This window comes from Perna viridis, chromosome 6 (assembly GCF_037379345.1).
Source record: "Perna viridis isolate PV_CMFRI_1.1 ecotype Kerala chromosome 6, ASM3737934v1, whole genome shotgun sequence".
NCBI lineage: Eukaryota > Metazoa > Mollusca > Bivalvia > Mytilida > Mytilidae > Perna > Perna viridis.
The window spans coordinates 23,794,475-23,817,029 of record NC_142450.1 but is presented as its reverse complement, the minus strand read 5'-3'; the positions used below and the strand labels follow the sequence as shown (position 1 = coordinate 23,817,029).

The 22,555-nt window shown below is 31.6% G+C and overlaps 1 protein-coding gene across 14 annotated transcripts in view; it reads right to left on the bottom strand.

Annotated features, from left to right (window-relative positions):
• The window catches only part of LOC148614157 (syntaxin-binding protein 5-like), an 88,728-nt gene that overhangs the window by 49,997 nt on the left and 16,176 nt on the right, over positions 1–22,555 (bottom strand). For all 14 annotated transcript variants that reach the window (XM_088588023.1, XM_088588027.1, XM_088588029.1 and 11 more), the window contains exons 5-6: positions 12,382–12,516; positions 10,679–10,742 (exon numbers count right to left, since the gene is read on the bottom strand). In XM_088588023.1, the coding sequence (XP_088444149.1) occupies positions 10,679–10,742; positions 12,382–12,516 (199 nt within the window). The remainder of the gene's footprint in view (positions 1–10,678; positions 10,743–12,381; positions 12,517–22,555) is intronic.

The following is a 22,555-nucleotide window of genomic DNA, read 5'->3' as shown; positions in this document are numbered from 1 at the left end:
ATGTAGAAAATGAGCTTCAATAAGTCACAAAGAAATTAATTCAGGAAATGCAAAGTGCTACAGCAAGGCTACAAAGTATAAACACTATTCCATATTGTGATACCAATCAAGTTTCATGAGATTTTGTTCTGTAGTTTCAAAGGAATTGTGTTGACAAGCTGCCTAAGTAATATATTTTATGCAATTTTTAAGCTCAAAGGCTGGGGAATACCTCCCATTAAATCTGTTAGCACTGGAGGTTTTAGATTCTAGTGAAAATTGTAGCATACCAAAACCTTCAAAGACTACATTAAGTAAAATAAAACTGTAATCATATATTTGTTTCCCATTAAGAAATGTTTTTACCTTAATATGTAGAAACTGAATGTCAATCTTTACTACTGATTTTTAGAAGTATAAAGTGAAATCAATAGTTAAACAGTACCCAACCACACATATTTACGAAATTTGTTCAATTTCACATTTTCTCAATTTTTTAAACCTGTCCAAATGTTAATTTGCATTTATATTCAAAAACTATTTTAACTGAATATTTATTTTACACTACAATTACACTCAAATACAACCAATTTCACCGTAAGAAAACAATTTCTTTGATGAACAGATGATTTTCAAAAACTAGATATTTACTTTAAATCCAATTCTTTTAATCACTACTCTTCACTTCCTGTTTTTTTCTATCATAAAATATTAATGGTAGGATGAAAATTTGACTGATAAGTGTGTGAAATAGAACAAGCTTAACACAAAGTTTCTTGACACACTACCACAATAACTTATTTCCCTAAATGAATTTTATTACTAAATATCTTTCAAAGTGAAAAAGGAATCCCTCAAATCTTCAGTAGATTTAAATATAAAATACACGTATTAATTTCATTTTGTAAAAATAAAATAATATTATTGAGGTAAATAATTCCAATGAACATATTTACTTGTTATAAAACAGTATTGAATGATGAAAGAATTACATTTGGACTATATTTAGTGTGGAGTTCAATTCCAGGAATGGACCGATAATATAAGGTATTTTGATCCTGAAGGACAAAAAACCCCAAAATGCTTAGCAGAGTGCAGCATGATATGACCAGTCAGCTGAACTCTGATCACTTGAGGCAAGTGTGGACACAATATTAGTTTTTGACACACTAAATGCAAGGACTTATAGCAAATTATTTAGATACAATATAGCATATTTTTTTTGAAATTCAATTTCAATACAATCTTCTGCCTCAGGTTATAACACTGTCAACTCAACAAAGAAAACACTGAGAACTACAACACTATAAGACCACAATTTATTGCAGTTGTTTAATAATGTACAGACAGACTGAAAATTTATTTGCCCATGATATCCTTATAAAAGGTATATGTCTTGTCTAAAGTGATGATTGATGTACATGTAAGCAAGATTATAAACCCCAATACTCCATATTTCAACCAAAAGAATTACTGGAGAGAAACCCCACAAAAATGAGTAATAAAATGAAGTGCTGTCTAATATTGAGAAAGGATATTTTAAAGAATTTCAATACAAAATGTTAAACAAGAGGCTTCAAGGAGCTTGAATAGCTCACCTGGTTAAAATTTGTCTTTCAAGGGCAATAAATTTAACAAGGAGTTCTCCAACAATTCTGACTCGAGAAGACTTTGGTAGGACTTATCATAAGGATCATTTCAGCAAATGAAAGTTTATACCAAGTTTAGTTCTAATTGATCAAGTAGTGTCCGAGGAGAAGATTTTTGAAAGAAATAACATTTAAAATACCAAAAAAAAAATTTAAAAAAAAGGGCAATAACTCCAACATAGCCTAACAGATTGAAATGAAAATTTCACCACTGATAGATCTCATCATGCTGAACACATTTACCCCGTCAGAATTTGGCTAAACCAAACAGTTTTGGAGATATATACGAAAAATATCTGTCTTACCCCCTCCCCCCCCCGTTCTATTTTTAGCAATGGTGGCCATGTTTTTCGAAGGATAACAAATCCCCACATCAATTCTATGCAGGAGACCCCAAGAAACATTCATACCAAGTTTGGTTTCAATTGGTCATGTAGTGTCAGAGGAGAAGAGTTTTGAAAAATTGTTAACGATGACGACAACAGAAGACGACGACAGATGCCAAGTGATGGCAATAGCTCACATGGCCTATGGCTAGGTGAGCTAAAAAGGTAACCTATCAGATAACCTTGGTACAGAAATAGCAGTAAAATTAGTTCCATGAAGTATGAATCAATATGACATTACACTAGATAGACATAAATCTGACATTACGCTAGACAGACATCAATCTGACATTACACTAGCAAGGAATCAATCTGACATTACATTAGCAAGGTATCAATATATTACACTTGACAGACATCAATCTGACATTACACTAGATAGACATCAATCTGACATTACACTAGCAAGGTATCAATCTGATATTACACTAGCAAGGTATCAATCTGACATTACACTAGATAGACATCAACTGACATTACAGTAGACAGACAACAATCTTACATTACACTAGACAGACATCAATCTGACATGACAGTAGCAAGGTATCAATCTGACATTACACTAGCAAAGTATCAATCTGACATTACACTAGCAAGGTATCAATCTGATATTACACTAGAAAGACATCAATCTAACAAAACACTAGATAGACATCAATCTGACATTACACTAGACAGACATCAATCTAACAAAACACTAAATAGATATCAATCTGACATTACACTAGACAGACATCAATCCGACATTACACAAGATAGATAAGTATAAGTAACAAATCAGAAATAACATTTCATTGACCCTGAAGGCATTCCCACCATCACAGTATAATTTAATTAGTCTTCTACACGTCATTTCAAAACCATGTCAACAATTCTAATCCTATTAGAAATAACAAGCAGATTCATGGCAAAGCTAGATTCATCATAGAAAATCAGATTTATTTTCCTTAAAAGTATATCCATGATGAACTAGCATGTCATCTGTAAATGATGCTCACATCTTACTTTGTGGTCTTCAATACGCATAAAATATCAAGTATCTGTGTAATGAAATCAAGGACAATTATAGCTGCTGAAGCAATCAATCTCAAATATCTGGGGTCAAGGAAAAAGTTCTAATGATTAATTACCTAGGAGTGAAGCTGTATAGTGAAACCAAAACACAAAGGGAAATATTCGATCAATTACTGTAAATGTATTAATTTTTCGAAGTGTACTAATTTTCTCTGTTCTTGTTGTGGACAGATACAAAAATATAGTACAAAAAAATTGATTTTTAAGACTATACACTGCTGAATTTCTTTTTTTTAAGACTATACACTGCTGAATTTCTTTTTTTTAAGACTATACACTGCTGAATTTCTTTTTCTTAACTGTTAAAAATGATACCAAAACATTCAAAAGGACAAAAAATTTACACAAATACAGTATTCCTAGAGTGTCAAATTGAAAAACACACAGATACAATTTTCCATGACAAGTAATATCAAATACCTTACATTAGCACTAAACAAACAATGTTTTCTGTTTCATAAGAAACATGATCTCCTTGTCTTTGTCTAAATCATTACACTGTCTTCTTACAAAATTAAATTCAGTCTTATAGATAAATAAATAGCCAAAGTACTGATTATAAAATATGTATCTTTTAGAAACTATGTGCACAAATATACATTGTATTGTATAATTAAATCAATGACCCAATGAAGCTAACACAGGGATCAATAAATGCCTTGAAATAAACGCCAGATCCAATGTCCTGTATTTACCATCATTTTAACGACCCGCAGCCTACAATATAAGACCATCGCCCAAGTCTTTAACAAGTTATTATACATTAATCTCGGCCGATAATCGTCATGACCTTAATCAATATCAGTGCCTTACTAAACACCTAAACTCCTTCCTTGACGAAATCTAATAACAGAGCAATCACCATGCTGATCAATTCTCATCGACGACAGTGGTCTACATCACTCCTAAATCATCGGGCTTGGCCGACATTTCAGTGCTTGTTCAACAAAATTGAACACAGAACCATTTAATTTAAACAGATATTAAATCTTTATATGCATGTATGTAACATTACACTTTGGAAGCCAGGTATTGACAGAGAACAGAGGTGTTTGTTATGTGAGAATCAGAGATATTTAAACTCTGCAAAACCTGGAAAAAAGTGATACTACTATGTTTGTTAATCTATTGTTCCTTCCCAACTGAAATAGCTCACTTTTGAATAAATTTGTGATAAATATGACCATAAAGCAATACATTATCTTCAAATTTATCAAATTTGGAAACCATAAATATAAAAAGACATTTTAATTATTTTTTTCTTCAAAGTTTATCTTGACAAGTTAAGTTTGATAAATTGAAACACTTTGTTCATGTTCAAAATGTACATAATGTACATAATGTACACAATAGTCTCTTAAACCATAATTTCAGACATTTTCTTGACAAAGTCTAACCACATATTTGTTAAAAATGGCTCTTTGAACAACAGAAGTGCATGTATTTTAACATTTTACTACTTAAGAGTATATTTGTAAGTGCTTGGTACTGCAGATAGAGTTATCTCTAGCAATAAAACATTGGCAAACGACTATCGCTGTGACTTAATTGAGGGCTGTGGGTGTTGCTTCATCCCAATTAGCAGAGTCTGTGTTAGAATTCACATCATAAATCTTAACATCACAAAGAATCTCAATTTTACCATATGACCCATACAAGACAGCACTTGTCCCTCAATACCAAGATAATATCTTACAATACTAAATTCAGTCAGATCTAAAACAACTCCCCTCTAACCTTACTTTGACCCTGACATTTAACATGTTTAAAGAATTGGTCGAAATCAAATTATAGCTCATGTTGTAGACTCCTACTACAGCATTGATTCTGTTGATTTTCAGTAATTACCTAAACGTTTCTCACATTTGATCAGGGAAGAAATCAAATTCTCCATTAAACTTGACATTCTCCAGGAGCATCTTTTAATCCTTAAAAACAATCCAATCTCTTGGGTGTGTTTGAATCAGTTTTAATTTTACTACCAGACACTGTCAATTTACAGATGATAAATCGACCATCACTAACATGATAAATAATGTTCAATGATTACAGAATGTCTATGAGGCTAAAATAATCATCTCCAGTTAAAGTTTGTATACCAGTCAGTGATTTTGTTCCTTGGTTTAAAACCAGCCCCAACCCTTTATATATGGGAAATTTTTCCTGTATTTTCAACACATTGGCTAAATATGGTACAGGGGACAACGGACAGAAACACATCATATGCTGATCAGGAAATGAGAACTGATACCAAACTGACAAATACGCACTCCCAATATTCATTATGTTACGACTTACCCAAAAAAAAAAAACATTCCCCAGAAGTGAACAAAGTACCAGGCCAAGAAATCATGTTTCGAGGAACATTTCACTGGCTTCTTTACATGGTTTTCAAAAAATCATACCTGACAATTGGGAATATACCTCCCTTTGGGAAAAAATATTTTTCAACATTTTGGGAAAAGTCTCCAAGGGAAACAGCCGATATTTGTCTGTAATAAAAGAGTAACAAAATCACTTCTAGTACGGAACTTATATCTTATTTTATTAAAGAATAAATTGGCACATATATATATTCAAGTTACTTGATAGCTTATAAACCAAGATACATTGTACGATTGTTTACAAGGTTTTTCCCCTAGGGAATGACCAAAAGTTTGAAATTTGGTTAAAGAAAGCACACGAACAAGACATTTTTTTTTTAAATTGCAGGTTTTCAAGATATAGAAGGGTATATTTTTCAAACAGGTTTTGAGAAAAGCACTTGGATCTCTAGTCCACAACAAAGACATTTCAAAGCTGACAAGCTCCTACTTTCTTTTAAAAAATAAATAGCTGTACTTTTAAAAGAGTAAACAATGGTACCAAGATTCTGGAGAAATCAAAAGAATGTAATTCTGGGACTAGCTACCAGGGACAAAGACCAGACATGGAAAATAGACAAACACAACAAAGAGCATAAGTTACCCCAAATAATACATACAAAGTAACAAAAGTAAATGAGCAACTCAGACTCCCCTAAAAACTGGGAGCATGGGCCAGGTGTACTGTCTACTGGTAAGGTAAGCATCCTCTCCTTTTCTAGAAACACCCGCCAAGTTAATCATAAAAAGTCAAGCCCTAGGTAGACAAAACAGGAAAGGAAAACTATGACATGTCGAACAAATCAGTTTTCACATGATATGCTCATTTCCTATTTATGACTTTAAAGTCCTGCAATCCAGAATGAAAATGGAAAAAATAACATATGCAAATAGATTTCCTCAATCAAAACTGTCAATAGCAAAATTCATTAAATACCTTGAAGTGCTTTTGAAGTATTGTGATGATAGTGTTTAGACAAACAGACAGACAGACAGCCACATTACATTAAAAACTCATACCAGCAGGTCATAAAAAAGGTAATTGTAATTTTATAATACAACACAACACAATACCACAGCTTATTTCTCTGAAGAAGACAAACATATTTAAATTTCAAACAACAAACTTAAACAATTAATCCAAAAACAACTTTGTAAATCTACCATGAAATCCTTCTCTGACTCATAAAATCAAAGTATATTGTACAAAAAAAATTACAAAAAGTATAAAATGACTAATGCATCGAATTTACATCTCAAGTGTATGTAAAAAGACCTGTAGCAAAAATAGGTGTTCTTTTCTATGAATACCTGATGAAGAACTGCAATGTTCATTTCAATTACATCAGTCACTTGCAGAAAACTGCATCACCAAATAAATACAACTCACTAAATTATTTTTTAGATTCTGTGTCAAGCCAACACATTCAAGTGAATTGCTGTTTCGGCAGAAAAATGTGATCACAACGAAAACCGTCTATTTTTACACCATGTCAATATTTGACATTTTCCTCAAGCTTCATTAAATGAATGGATCAACACTATGTATAAACAGTCAATTCAATTTCTGCCAATTTCTATTAAACAGTCAATTTTTTAGATTAAATTGTTCAATTTCATTTTCAGTCAATCATTCCGCAAGCTCTTAGTTGGTCTAATTATCTATGAATAGCAAAAAATATCCACCATATAAATCAGCTATTGTGAATCTATCAATAAAGAAGCATGGCTACAATTGGAAAATTAATGCATTAAAGTTTAATTATTCACCAGAAACAGTTCACAGAGTTCTGGACTGAGTATTTGTTTTGGTTTTATTCTGGACCTTCAAGAGATTCAAGATGTAAAAAGCATTTTTTCCTCCACACACCATTGTATAAATAAGAAAAAGTCTAAAGGCTTTGAACTTCCATCTGACTGTTATAGTTCATCTAGTTCATCTTTCTCTAGGTCAACCAATTAGTTTACAACTATTTTATTAGATAATTACTCAAAAGGGAGAGGACAATGGTTTTACAGAGCATTTAGCAAGTCTTCTAGCAATGCTAAACTGGAACAACAGAACTTCACTTGTAAACTTATGAATAGTAAATAAACGTTTGTTTTACCTTTAAAATAAATATGTCTCTTTACCTGTTCCAAAGTTCAAAGGGGAACAAATCCCACAAAATTTGTGGATAAAAAATTCCTGGCAATATATATTGGTCTGACAACTACAAAGTTTTATGACATTTGGTGATGCAGTTTCCCAGGAGTTGTGCTTAATAAACAGTGTGGGAAACTACTTTTTTCCCCAACTTGCCATTCTGGCTAGTGGAATATTGATCTTGCTAGCCATATAAAAATTCTACTAGCCAAATTTTTTTTGTTTTTTTTTTCTATACTATCATCTGTTTTCTCTTGGATTTGACTATCTTCTGCCCTTCTTTTTCTTTCTTCAACTGTCCTTTCTTTTGTTTTTAAATTTATCAAAAACTTTTCTATTTTTGAATATTTCCTCCCATTGAAGTTTTTCATGTACTTTACAGTAACAAAACAAAGACTCCATATCTGAACTCATATTTTAAAAATAAAATTATATTTCGACAGATTCATCATGAAACAAGAAAATGTTTATCATATGCTTCTTGTTCATTTAAATTTTGACAATAAACAACTGATTTGCAAGGTAACATATCTTAAATTACCAAGATAATTTCGTTTGAATTCTAATACGAGATCGGAACCATCGCATAGGTTTACACACATCCTGTATACCGGATATTAATAAGGCAGATCATAAAGGTACGAGGACACAATTAATTTTGTAGTGCATTTCAACAGACCCATTTTGACATATAAAAAAAATTCCATCGCTTCAAACTCAATAAAACTTCACTAATATGGAAACATGTGTAAAAGCAGATTTCTATAAGAGTGCCAGAAAAATTCCCCATTATTTTTTATTTTTAGCAACTTTGCTTCAAAAACCCCATAGACATGAAAAGTGACTACTGCCAAATGTCCTAAATTTTGACCTTCTTCCATAGGACCAAATCACAACTTCCATATAAAATTACAGAATAAAGAAAAAACCCTTGTAAATTTGATCCTTGCCCAACAATTCTGCAGTAAATACTAAGCAATAAAGTTTATGACAGCAAAGAAAAAAAATCAAGAAGAAACACACTAAAAAAAGGAACTATATTCGTATACAACGAAAAAAGTCAAGGGGAATTAATTGTGCTCTCGTACCTAAACAATGCTTTACAGGTCAATAAAATTGTGTCTGTCATGCCAAATTCACTTGACATATTCAAGTTGAACTTCTTAAAATGTACGGAATATATTTTGAATGTATGATGTTAAGGTATGTTTTACTAAATAACCTGTTGGGTCATTAACTTTCCTTGGAACTTGCCAATCAAATGATGGTCACCAAATTGATGAGTGTAAGCTAATGAGAACTTGCCAAATTACACATCTACTCGTATTTGGCGAGTGGTGGTTTCCCACACTGAATAAGTGAGACAGGCAGGCAGATAGAAGGACATGGACATTTGTTCAAGTTTATCACAAAAGAATCCTAAATTCTCATCTAACATTTTTCAAAATTACCGGCAGAAGGGCAAGTTCTATTTTTCATTTTATATCAATTGAAGTGAAAAATGCTGTCAATTTGAAAGAAACTGACCTAAATTTGGGAAAAATCAAAAATGTTGATAAACCATAGAACGAAATTACAGGTACATGATGAGGGGATGAGAATCTAGGATATTTTTTTTTATTTTGGAATAAATGGGAGGGGGACATAATAAGTAGTCCATATGGTTTTCATACCTGAGGTAAACTTTATCCATTGTAATAAGAATCTTATCAATATCTAATCCCAACACCACATAATCAGAGGAGTCTACTTGAAGCTCAACCAGACAAATGAAAAGAAGTTGACTACTGTATCAGATTAGGAATGCTGCATTAATTGAATGTGACCATGTCAAAAAATATACGACATATTAACTTCTCTTAAAACAAGAGGCTCCCAGGAGCCTGAATTGCCCACCTGGTTGAATTTTGCCTTTCAAAGGCAATAAATTTAACAAGCAGTTGTCCAACAATTTTGACTCAAGAAGTCTTCAGTAGGGCTTATCATAAGGATCATTTCAACAATTGAAAGTTTCTTTTAAACTATCATTGTTTCCAAGATATTGACTGAAAACTGTTAAAAAAAGTCATTTTTCCCCTTTCAAGGGCAATAACTCTTACAAGGAGTCAGGTCTCACTAACCACTTCCGTGTCAAATGGCCAACCCCCCCCCCCACATAAATACATTATTTGTGTGTATTCTGATCAAAAGTAGTTAAAATAAAGCTGAGAATGTGTACTTTAAAACCATTTTTGTAATTTACTACAAAAGTGAATGAATATTGTTTACATGTGCGAGTGATTTGCCTCTATGCTATCAGTTGGCAGAAAAGGTAAAAATGTTCTGATTTTCAGTTTTTTTTTATTCAAGTAAATTTTGTGAAGAATTTGTAAGGTCATCATACCATTAGAATAATGATTTTGAAAGCCTTCTTTTCCGAGCTTCGCAATGGTATGCAACTTTCAGCCGTCATTTGTCTTGGGAATTCACAGTGAAACATTGAAAATTGCTTGTTTAACATGTAAAGTAATAGAAATTTTAAAAGTGGTTAGTGAGACATAATCTGACAACTTTTATCCCTGAAGACTTTTGTAGTCCTAATACTAAGTATCTTTTCAGCAATTGAAAGAATTTGGCTAAACCTAACAGTTTTGGAGATACATGCGAAAACTTACTGTCTGACCCCTCCACTGCATGTTCTATTTTAAGTAACGGCTCTCATGTTTTTTTACAGATCAAAAATCCCCACATCAGTTCTATGCAGGATACACCATGGAACATTTGTACCATGTTAGGTTCCAATTAATCAAATAATGTCAGAGGAGAAGATTTTTGAAAGAAATAACATTAAAAATAGCAAAAATCAAACTTATCAGATGTGAATATGTAAAATACTTATCATGAAGTATATAGGTCTCCATCCATGCATTAAAACAATACATACAACGATGCCAAAACTTTCATAAAGTTTCAAAGTACTCCACTAAAATATTAAGGAGAATTTACAAAAAGATGTGGACAGATAGATGGACAGACAGGGGGATGCCTTAATATCCCACCAAAACACTGTTGGCAAGTAGGAAGGGCTAAAACAAGACTTACTTTGTTAGGGTCTACAGGATTGTCACTCAAATGAACCACTACACCAGGATGTGTTTTTCTGGATCTGTAAATATAACATAATGAATATACTGAACTGAAAGATATCTTAAAAACAGAGCTAAAGCTGGGAAAAAGACGTCAGCGCTAATTCAAAAAATATATAATTATTAAAAATATGGTGACCCTTGAAGTTATCTATGTACAAAATGGCACCACAAGACACAAAATTTGACCAAAGTTCTGGATTGACAGAAAACTGCACCTGCAGGAAGTCAAAACTAAAACTCAATACAAAGTCTAAACAAATATATTTATATACCTATCAATTACACTATACAGTGTAAAAAAACAGACAGAAAGACAATAATATCCCTACTACTTCGTAGAGAACACATTTAAATGACAGCAAAATCATTCAGCTTCATGCATCAAATTTGAAGTACTTACTTGTAATTTTTAAGGATTAAACTAACAGATTAATGCTACTGAAACTTGCAGGTTTTTTTTTTAATATTTGCTAACATTTCTATTCAGTCAAAATCCGGACATTAAAATTCAGACCAATATCACTTCTGATATATATTCTCAAGATCTGAGCAAACAAAACTCAAATCAAAATAAAATAGACAGACTGTCAAATTATTAAATTTACAGCATCAATCAGGTCACAGCATCAACTAGATAAAACTGTTCCAGAAATACAAAGGTATAAAAGGTACAAAAGAGAACTATGGCAATTAAAAAACTCAAATCTAATCTAAAGGATATACTTGTACAGGTATATTAAATCTACTTGTATGTTTACATGACCATGATCTACACTGACTGAAATTATTTGGAATTATACTAATCAAATGTCCCAATTTTCGCTCTCAGATTGGCCAAAAAAAAACCAATTAACCAGGGCAAGGGCAATGCCAAAAAAGAAGTAAAATTTCTAATTGGTCAACTATAAATACAGGTTCACCTAAGTATCATGCAGAAGAGATCAGTCCAACTTCCTTAAAAGTGTATTCATGGTATTCAAGGACTCAGTGTGTCCCACAAGTGATTTTAGAACCAATCAATTTAATGAACTATGTTGGGAAAGTGGACAAAAATATTGATTGGTTAAAAATAATGATCTGTAGTGAAAAAAAAAAAAAAAAAACTGGCAGGAAATATTTTTAATAGAATTCAACTGAAATGTTCTGACTTATTAAATTACTTTCCAAACCTTCAATACAAATCTTTTGATATTTTCATTATAAATAGAGCTTTTTGAAAGAGTCATGGTTGTCAAAAAAGTTAACCAAAAAATTTCTCTTATATCATTTTCTTGTTATTTGCATAATTCTTACTTGAACTTATATCCAAGTTTTCTTTTGAAGAATAACTTTCAGACTTCAATCATCTTCAATACCATGAATAAACATCAAAGTGACCATGATTGAATAAATGTGCATGTCTCAGCACTATTTCTGACACAGCATGGTAGATAGTTAACTTTGATTCCCTCTTTACACCGAGCTGACTTCAAGAAATTAAAAAAATGTACATGGAATAAAATATACTTTCATTCCACACAAGTACTGTTTGATCTGAGTAGAAAGGAGAACAGTGCTCTTCTGTTGTTTGCATTGTGTTCATTTTGAATTGTTAAGAGTCATTTTACCCATGCAACTTATCACACCATATTTTACCCTTGTGATGGTCAAACTTACAGTTCAATAGCTTTGTTCCAGTTGATAACATATCCTGACAGTACAAATGATTCCACATTTACTATGTGTACATTTCCCCGCTCTGTTCCTACATATAACCATTTACTTTGGAATGACAAGTGACAAAATGTTATTCTGAAAAAAATTAAAACATAAATTATGTATAGAAAGCACAGATATATATAATAAATTTAGAAAGATCAAAAGCAATATGTTCAGAATGGAAAATGTCATATCAACTACCCGACTACACCATAAAATAATGTTGGATAGGGCATGTTGGTTCAAATAAGATTATCAATTTCAGGACTGTCAATTACGAACCAGAATATGTGATTCAACAGGCCAATGTAGTACAACTGTATTTTCTGTGAATGACTACACCTGGTACAAAAAATGGATGTAAGTATATATATAACTAAGTACTATTATTTATACTGCAACTGTCCTTTTTGAGCAGTCAAAATGCATTGAATGTATATTTACAAGTGATATAAAGTCAGTGACTGAACATAACTTTCTGTTGTGATGTCACAAATGTTTTATAGTATTGAAGTTGCCCTGATTGTGCTTGCTTTGAAAAAAAATATGTTGTTTTTCTCATTCAAAGCATCATTTCTCTTTAAATTTTTTGTTGCATTATAAAGACAATAACAGTGCACTTCGTTATACAAATTAGGCTGCTTGGCACACAGCCTCACATTTTTCACATGGTTCTATATCAATTTTATGTCCAACCTGTGCACTGGAATAGTCTATATGTTTTTGAAAATTATTTGTCAACAGATGTACAGACTGAGAACCAGTGATGGGAAAGCTCTTTCAATGCAATGCTTACAGAATAAGTACTTATATGGCAGATTCATTATGTTATGTAATAAGACACTAGCTTGGTTTCTAGACAAAAGCAAATCTTTATTGTCAAACATAAAGTCCCTTTAGGGATAGAGCAATCAATAGAATTAAAGATACAATGATTGGTTTAGATTTACATGAATCATGTTATTTAGAGTACAATATACATAGTCATACACCAACACACAATACATTGTAGAAACTGTCAACTGTATCAGTATGTAACAGGACACTTGAAGTGAAGAAACTACATGTATTTATTAATATTACAAACTATTTTTGACCACATAGATGCATGTGAAACATAATATATATCCAGCGTCAAATAAACCTAGTGTATCCTCCCACAGAAAAAAATATTTTATATACAGTGAAATTTGAGAGTGTCTTTGCTGCCATCATACATACTATGGCTATAAGTACAAAGTGTTTATACATACAATCCATTCCAATTATGTTTTGTAATTTTCAGACAAAAGTGTGTAGGCACACACAAGCTGCATCAATATCATTGATTTGCTTAATATGAAGCATGACACTGTTAAGTAGAACTTTTCCAATTCAATTTACATGCATAAATAACTCAATACAGTAAAACTTGTCTGAACATTTAAGTATCAGTCTTATTAAGAATCATGCAAATTCTGTAATATGTGATACACCTCAAAAAAGGCTGCACATTTTTATTTTGAACTTATACTGTATTTTAGCATCATTTACAGAGTTATCTCCCTTGATTTTGAAATTGACAGTGCATTATTTATAATTTTTACCTCCTAAGAGCATGGGTTAAAAAATTTCTGTTTACTATAACATTTTTAACAAAATATAAAAAATGTAGGCTTTTCAACTATGAATCACATCTTGCATGGTTTGTTCAGCTTATCATGGTTTTCCTTTCCTATTTCTTCTATCCCAGTCTTGACTTTTATAAGCAACTCGGCAGGTATTTCTAGAAAAGCAGAGGATGCTTACCCTACCGGTGCACCTGGTTCATGCTCCCAGTTTAAGGGGAGTCTGAGTTGCTCATTTACTTTTATTACTTTGTATGTATTATTTTAGTTATTTTATTTTCTTTCTTGTGTTTGTCTGTTTTCTATGTCTGGTCTTTGTCCCTGAATTACATTCTTTTGATTTCACTAGAATCTTGGTTCCCTTGATTACTCTTTCTTACCTGGAGTGTTACTTAATAACCAGAAAACCTGTCTAAGCCAGACACCCTAAAAGTCTACTACATATACAGTCAAACCTGTTTTAAAGAGACCACTTGTAGTCAGCAATAAACTGTTTTAAAAGACTGATTAAAATATCCATACATAGTTTACATGTATATTCTATGTAACAATACCCTGTATATAAAGACCATCTGTTTACTGTGACCATGATTTTGCTCTCCAATCAAAGGTTAATTAAGTCAGGTTTCACTTTATATCAGTTTATTTATTTTTTAAACCTTGGTAAATGGAAAACCTATTTAAACCAAATTTCAAAGTTCAAAATAGGGTTGGTTAGGACAGGGTTCTCTGTATATTTTATTGCATGTGCAATCCTTCATGTCTTTCTGACATTGAACATTTAGGAAAATCTATACCAAACAAGAAAATAACTTTTAAGGCATCGAGTGATCAAAATACAACAATCCAATACATGATATTTGTTAAATGAAAAGAACTTGTCATGAAAAATGTAGGATAAACGATATGAAAAGAAAGAAATTTTAAAGTCAATACATGTTCACAAATATATTAGTTTTCATGGCCTACAGCACAGCAATCCTAATTTTGAACATTGGAAAGAACAGTGTTTTTAAAAGTACATGTACATACATACACATGTATCTGATGCAAACATACATGTACACATGTATCTGGTGAACTTTTGACATTGAAATGTGTTGCTACATGTCTTTATGTTTAATTTAATGTTTGCTCTGAGACTTTTAGAAACAACTAACATAGTTTGAAAGATGACTATACATCAAACAAACAGATTTGAAAGACTAAGCCATTCAACAGCTCACAGGAAGCTATAATATAACTTGATAGTTAAATCTAACTATATTTTTATAGCTTAATGCAAGCTTGATAACACCATGGAGGTCTCAAACAAGTTTCATCTTTCTATAATTTGCTCCTTCTATACCTTAAGGATATTTACAAACAAGACAATACAACCTTAGTTCTTGTCCTCGAACATAATACGACCAAAACATTAATTATCATCAAACTGAATATAGTGTTAGCTACCGTACTAGCTATATTGATCTGATCCCATATCGTCGACATGACCTTGAAATTCAACTATTGATTGACCGTTCTCCAATACCATCAAAATAAATCAGATTTTTCCAGTTTTGGTTTAACTCTACTGTATTAATATGTATATATGTGTGTGTTCTCTAATCAATAGCTCTATTCAAAAGAATATACTGGTAGTATTAATCATTACTGGCTTAAATGGGTTTTACTAACTATGTGGGATGGGTGGATTGTCCAATTATCAAAAGCGGTCAAAGCCCTGTTCAAAATCCTACATGATACAAAATGTATTACAGTGGTAAGAGAAAAGGTTGCTTGTTCAATGCATAGGTAAATTGTAACTCAGGATAAAGAAATACATGTACTAAGTGCTGAAACAGCTGGCAGTTAAGTCTTTAAATGAGCCAAGGACAAAGACCTGTACTGGGAACTGGTACCAGTGTTAGTCAAGAAGATAAAAGAATTGTAAAGTATTGAAGCATATGGTACCAGTGGTAGTCAAGGTTTTAACACTATAGAATTTAAACAAGGAAACTAAGAATCATGACATCCCTATGCTGTACAAAAAATATTACAATGACCTTGAAAATCAGGTTTCAAAATTTTCTGTTTTGTTTAAGGACTAACAATAATGTACATGTATAATGTAAGTACCATGCTTGCTTAAAATCTACTGTAATTATGTCTAAATGTTTTTTTTAAAATACAACATTACTAACTTCTAATTTTTAAGTTGGCTAGGGGATAGAAATACTTGCAAAGGTAAAACAAGTCTTGGGACTTTTAACAAGTAATTGAGAACTAATTTCATTCCAGTAATTTCTTAAGTTAATCAATCATGAGCATTTGGGAAAGTGTGTACACAGAACCCATTCCCTTAAAAGCTTACCAATATCATCCTTTGCAACTAAAGAAAACAGAATTTTTTACAAGCATAAATAAGTTATGGTACGTCACTAAAAAAACATCTAAGCTTAATAGCTTCATAAATGTCTAGATTAGATAATACTATTTTGGTTAGAAGTCTACCACAGATAAATTAAAATTTCTAAATTTGATGAAGAAACCAACTTTTAGCATTTGTAATACATGTACCTTTTATACATGTATTGCAAAAAACACTGTTACTAATCATATGTTAAGTGCTGAAAACACATTAAAGCAGAAAAGATTCCAATGCTGCAAAGCATTTTACATGCAAACGTGTATCTCTTGAATTATACATTTCAAATTTCTAAATGCAGTAACTATATGATAAAACTAGCACTTGCAATCAAATCTGCGGTTTCCATTAGTGCAAATGAAAACGTGCAAATGATACTGCGCTACTTCATTTTGTACCAATGATTTACAATCCACTGAACCTATAAACTGAAGTCTGATATTCTTTGCCATATCAGAAAGATGGAGAAAAAAAAAAAAACAGTACAACTCCAGGATGTCTAGAATTACACTGACATGAAAAGGGGCAATTAAAATTTCATGATGATATCATTTCTACCAGGAATGAACTGAGTTGTTCAATACCAGACACAATAATTTTCTAACATGCGAGCTCCTTATGAAATTTCTACGCATTACCAAATTTGGCATTTAGGTAGTGCTAAGTGAGACTTCTGAAAAGCAGAATCTTTCTGAAAATGGAGAGAGATGATGGAAGTGTCCATTTCTTTTAAATGTAGTACATGTAGTATGGCCTAAGTATGCAATAGTATGTGAAGATTTCAGTTAAGTGAAGTCTATGTATATAGGTAGCCTTTGCTCTCAGTGCCAGTGGGATTTATTAAATATCTGTTTAGTAAATGTAAATGGTCCACTAATAGTTGTAGATTAATAAAATAAAGCTGATGACCCATTACAACTGAGAATCCATCAGAACATTAAAATGATTAATAGAAAATAATGTGTGGTTTAAAATCCACACATACAAATGTACATGTAACCTTGACCACATGCTCAGTGATGTTTAACAGACCAAATGAAACACTGTGAAGTAGAAAAAAATGATTCGCAAGGCATATACAGTCACAATTTAAAGAAAACAGTTAACTTAAGCAATGGGAAATAATCAGTTTTTATGTATGTGAATTCTATCAAATCGTAACAAGACAAAAATCAAAACATGAGAGTAACACCTTGCCATCAAATCTGCAAACTATACTTAGAAGTTCAATACATTGTATTGTCTCTTAGAAAGGAGAACAAAAACTGAGCTAACAAAAAAGGCAGTGTATTGATTGTCAATAAAGCTGATCTTTCAGTAAATGAACAAACTGTTTAATTACATATTCAAAGGGTAGAGTATAACCCTTTGTATAGGCTCTAACTAACCCTTAAAATATGTCCATATTTCCCAAGTGACAGCTGTAGTATTAAGTGTAGGAGGCACTTCTAGCTCAGTTTCAGTTTATTTGATTCAAGGGATTTTACAAGACTGATTTGATAGCCTGTAATTTAATTTCAGATGTATCACACTTTCTGACTGGATAAAAAATTTTGTCCATCATACCATTTTTATGTGACTGTGATGTCATGATGATTTAAGTTTGGATACTGAAACTGAATTGTAAGGAGGGTGATTACACATTCATTAAAATATTTCAATTCATCATTTTTTAATTTTCTAAGACTTATAAAATTCAAGGGAAAAACTAATTGTCTTAATGCCATATCTTAACTACAAGTATTTATTCTACTCTAGATGATTGCCACAGCTCACATTTTTGAAAGTCAATAATGCACTGACTAAATAGAGAAAAAAATTAAAGCAATCCTTACAGAGGGATAATTTCAATGAAAGAGTACAAACCAAATACATTTACATGTACATGTATAGTACTAAAACAATGTCCATGTATGTCACTATTAATCTTAACATGCAATATCTGAAATACACATATGTGCATTGGTTGATGTGAAAAAAAAAAAACGAGGTTAATAGATTACGAATTTTACGGAATTAAAAGTAGCATCATCAGATTAATCTGAAATTAACGAAATCGGAAATAAACATACGGTAATATCCAGATTTTAAAAAAAATCTTATTTCCATTTTAAAGCAGAAAAAAATCACGTCTGTGTTAATCTGAATCTAATGCATAGCATTGCAGCATTTCCAAATGTCAATTCACATTTTTTTATTTCAAATTGGAGTGAAATCCTGTTTAATTTGCTAACGAATGCATCTTAAAGGACTTCAATATCAAATTATTTGTATGCCAGGTAGCAACCGTACAGGAATCCTTCACAACAATAGTTAATACTGTTTATAGCTTTTCACTGACACATGAATTACTGGTATTTATCAATACTTTTACATTAATTAATGACCTTACATTAATTTGATTATTGTTGTCCAAATAAAATATTATTACAGAATCAATAATTAGATATAGCAGTTGTTTTCAGACAATTTTAATAACTAGTCTTGATCTGCTAATCAAATAGGGACCATCTGCTTACATCATTACAAGACACCAATCAAACGCACCAGTAAACACATTTTCTATTTTTGTGCACTTGATCAAACACACCACTTAACATTGCTCTTTCCTAATTCAGCACAAATCAAAGGCACCATGAAACATTTTCCATAAATTTTATGCCTGATTGTAGTACACCAAAAGAAATCTATCTTGTTCATCTCTATTTTTTGGCAGATAGAATATACCATTCATGCTGTAATCAATCAAAGTACGCCCTCCAAATCCAATGACAACTTCATAATCATAAAATCCAGTGGAAATCATATGTAGGAGTAAAGCCAGTGTATTTCCTCGAATACTTTATTCCATCATTATATAAATGTCATACAAGCCCACCAACATTTTTGTCACTTACTACCTCATTAAAGAAACAGTGGGTAAAGTAAAAAGATGTACAGAAAAGGGCATACGTTTGTTATAATGAATAATGAATTTATTTTTTTCCTCAATAAGAAAAATTTTTTCACTTAACACCAGTAAGTAGATTAGTCAACTTGAGTAAATTCTGGTACTTTTTCCTTACATTATTCAATTTAATGTATACATGTACATGTAGGTAAACTGTTTGAATTATAGCTTATTTGAAACACTAAAAAAAATACTTACATGTACTAGTACTTTCATGTTCTAAGATTCACTTTTTGTAAAGCCAAGTAACTCTTTCTTGAAAAAATTGAAAACAATAAGAAAAATCCGTCCCTCAAGACAAACATTTGACCTAAAAGTAATGAAAATTCTCCTCCTAGTTTCTGAGATACTGAACTGGCTGAACTAGATGTACGTGCACAACTCTAAAAAGAGGACAAGGAAAGAAGAGATTGACAAATTTTAATGGTAAAACCCAGTCTTTCCAAAGGTTCTTTTTTTTTCAGGACATTTGGTCCTGTGATGACATACTATTTTCTGGACCCAACCAAGTTTTACCGGTAATTTTGACCTGAATCAAGAATGACTAATACCAGATTTTTTTACCGGTCCTGTCACATTTTTACCGGTGATATCTGACAGTCTGATGAACCTTTGGAAAGACTGAAAACCATTTCCAGTGCACCTGGTCCATGCTCCCAGTTTTTAGTGGAGTCCGAGTTGCTAATATGCTTTTGTTACTTTGTATGTATGATTTTAGTTACTTTATGTTCTTTGTTGTGTATGTCTGTTTTCCATGTCTGGTCTTTGTCCCTGGATTACATTCTTTTGATTACCGCTATAACCTTGGTTCCCTTAATTACTCTTTAAAAAAAGGAAAACATATTACGAAGTTGTCATCTTCACTGTCACTTCAGTCAGACCAATAAATGCCTCTTTTAACGTATCATGGTAGCAACCTTTATTTCCTCCATACAATGTTATCACTCGGTGCAGATTTGAGAATTTCTAAAGTAAACTCCACTGAAAATGACAGTAGTATCCCACTGGAATTCATTTTGTAATTATGATAAATACATTGAATATTTCAAGTACAACTAAAATGTTTCAATTTACAGGATCAGGGCAAGTGAATTTTCTATGGCTGTTTCCATCAAAAGGAGGCTGTGTATCTTATAAATCTATTTCAACGTCATATACTAATATGATCATCCATAATTACGACAAAATACTACTGAACAACAGTTGGGAAAACTACACAGTTGTACAGATCATTAAATTTTCCGACAAACTCATCTGATATCTCTCTTTTACAGCAACAAACTGATTTTACAATAAATCAACCTGACTCCAGGCAGAAAAACACCATTTATATCATGTAGGATGTTTCACAATCTGATCAAACATGTAAAACTACACTCAGTTGCATTATAATTAAGTATTTTGTGGTGCATTTGTTGACTGAAGTTTTCTCAACTCATGTACTTGGTAAAACAGGAAGATTATACTGGACAAAAACCAAAACTGCTTACAACTATAAAGTATATTGCTGCTCGGACGTTAAACCCCAACAAACAAACAACAACTATAAAGTCGCATACCATATTTAAAATCAATCCATCCAATGGGAGCTGAGATGTTTGTGATGAAATTTGTTCTCTATCAGTTCAAATAGTGAAAAAATGGCAAAGTTCTGTAAAACAGGAAGTAGATATCAAAGAGCACCCAAAATCACTTACATGTACAGTGTACGTCCCATCTAAATAAAGCCTCACTCCAAATTTGAAATCAATCTATCCATTGGGAACCAAGATAATGTGACAGATTTTGGACCGACAGAATGACAAGGTGATTCCAATACATGTAAATCCCCCCCACTAGTTCATTGTCGAATTGACTGCTGAGTGCTGAATCATATACTTAATAAGTATTATTTTGTGATGCACAAAATTCAATAGCAATTTGACTTTTTTATGCACTTAGTTATAGCTCTTGAAGTCTTAGTATGTTGGTGTCTGTTCTATGACTTCATTTGCTTTATCTTTCATTTTATTTTTAAAGAAAAAGTTCAAAACACACCAAAACCTAATAAGTGTTAGACAAAAATTGAATGTTTATAAATATATAGACTTTGCAGATTTTAAACACAATACATGTTGTATATCACCTAATACTGTATTCCCTCATATTTAAGACTTTTCTTGAAATGTTGACTACAGTGAATTCATTCTGCTTTTAACCAAACTCTAGTTTAAATGGCTCAGGTTGACCAACAATTTAAAGTGATTTATTCTGACAACACTTACATGTACATACAAAATACAAAAAACAATAATCAAATAACCTTCAAAACTAAATGAATGTGGACTACTCTGTCTTTATTTGATAAATTTAAATGATGCTAATTTAATTAAAATTTTTAATTTTGGTACAGTTCAAAGTTCAATAACCCATTCAGAGGTCACCATTGGTAAATGACCTTGAGACAGGGAATGAAGCCTAAAAAAATACCTGTGTTTCTGCTAACCCTTGCAACTCTAATTTTTTGTGCTTGCCATAAAATTTTTAAGTCTGAAAGTGTCTCCAATACAAACCAGGCAAAAACCTGTGAAAAAATGAACAGTTTACCATCCTATCAACCCTAGTTTTTTAGAGCATGTTAGTAAAAAAAATGTTTTTTTTTTCACATTGCCTGACACATCATTTAAAAAATTGTTGAAGCATGCATCTGAATTACATGTAATATGTATATCTGTAATCAATAGCAAAGTAAATCTAATTAACTTTACAAATCTGATTTTAATACTTGCGTTTACATCTATATTTAAGATAAAACTCATCGAAATGGCATTAAATATTCTCATTATTGTAATAGGATTTAAATCGCCACAAAATTATATGAACTTCTCAAGTACTTTGAAGCATTCAAAGGATCTCATACATAAACTTATTTAGAAATGAAAGATATTTATTTTATTTTAAACTTCTATCATCAAATATGGACATTTAAAATGTAATATGGGGATGCAACTAGCATGTTTATTAGAAATTCTATTAATCCTTAAGATGAATAAATGAATGTTGTGAACATAATCGTTCATGTTAGTATAACTGAGAATCAGATAAGCTGAAGTTATGTACAAGTTTTCATAAGAATCAGGAACATGAATAATGAAATCAAGTAGCTGTCTTTGTAAGAATCATGCAAAA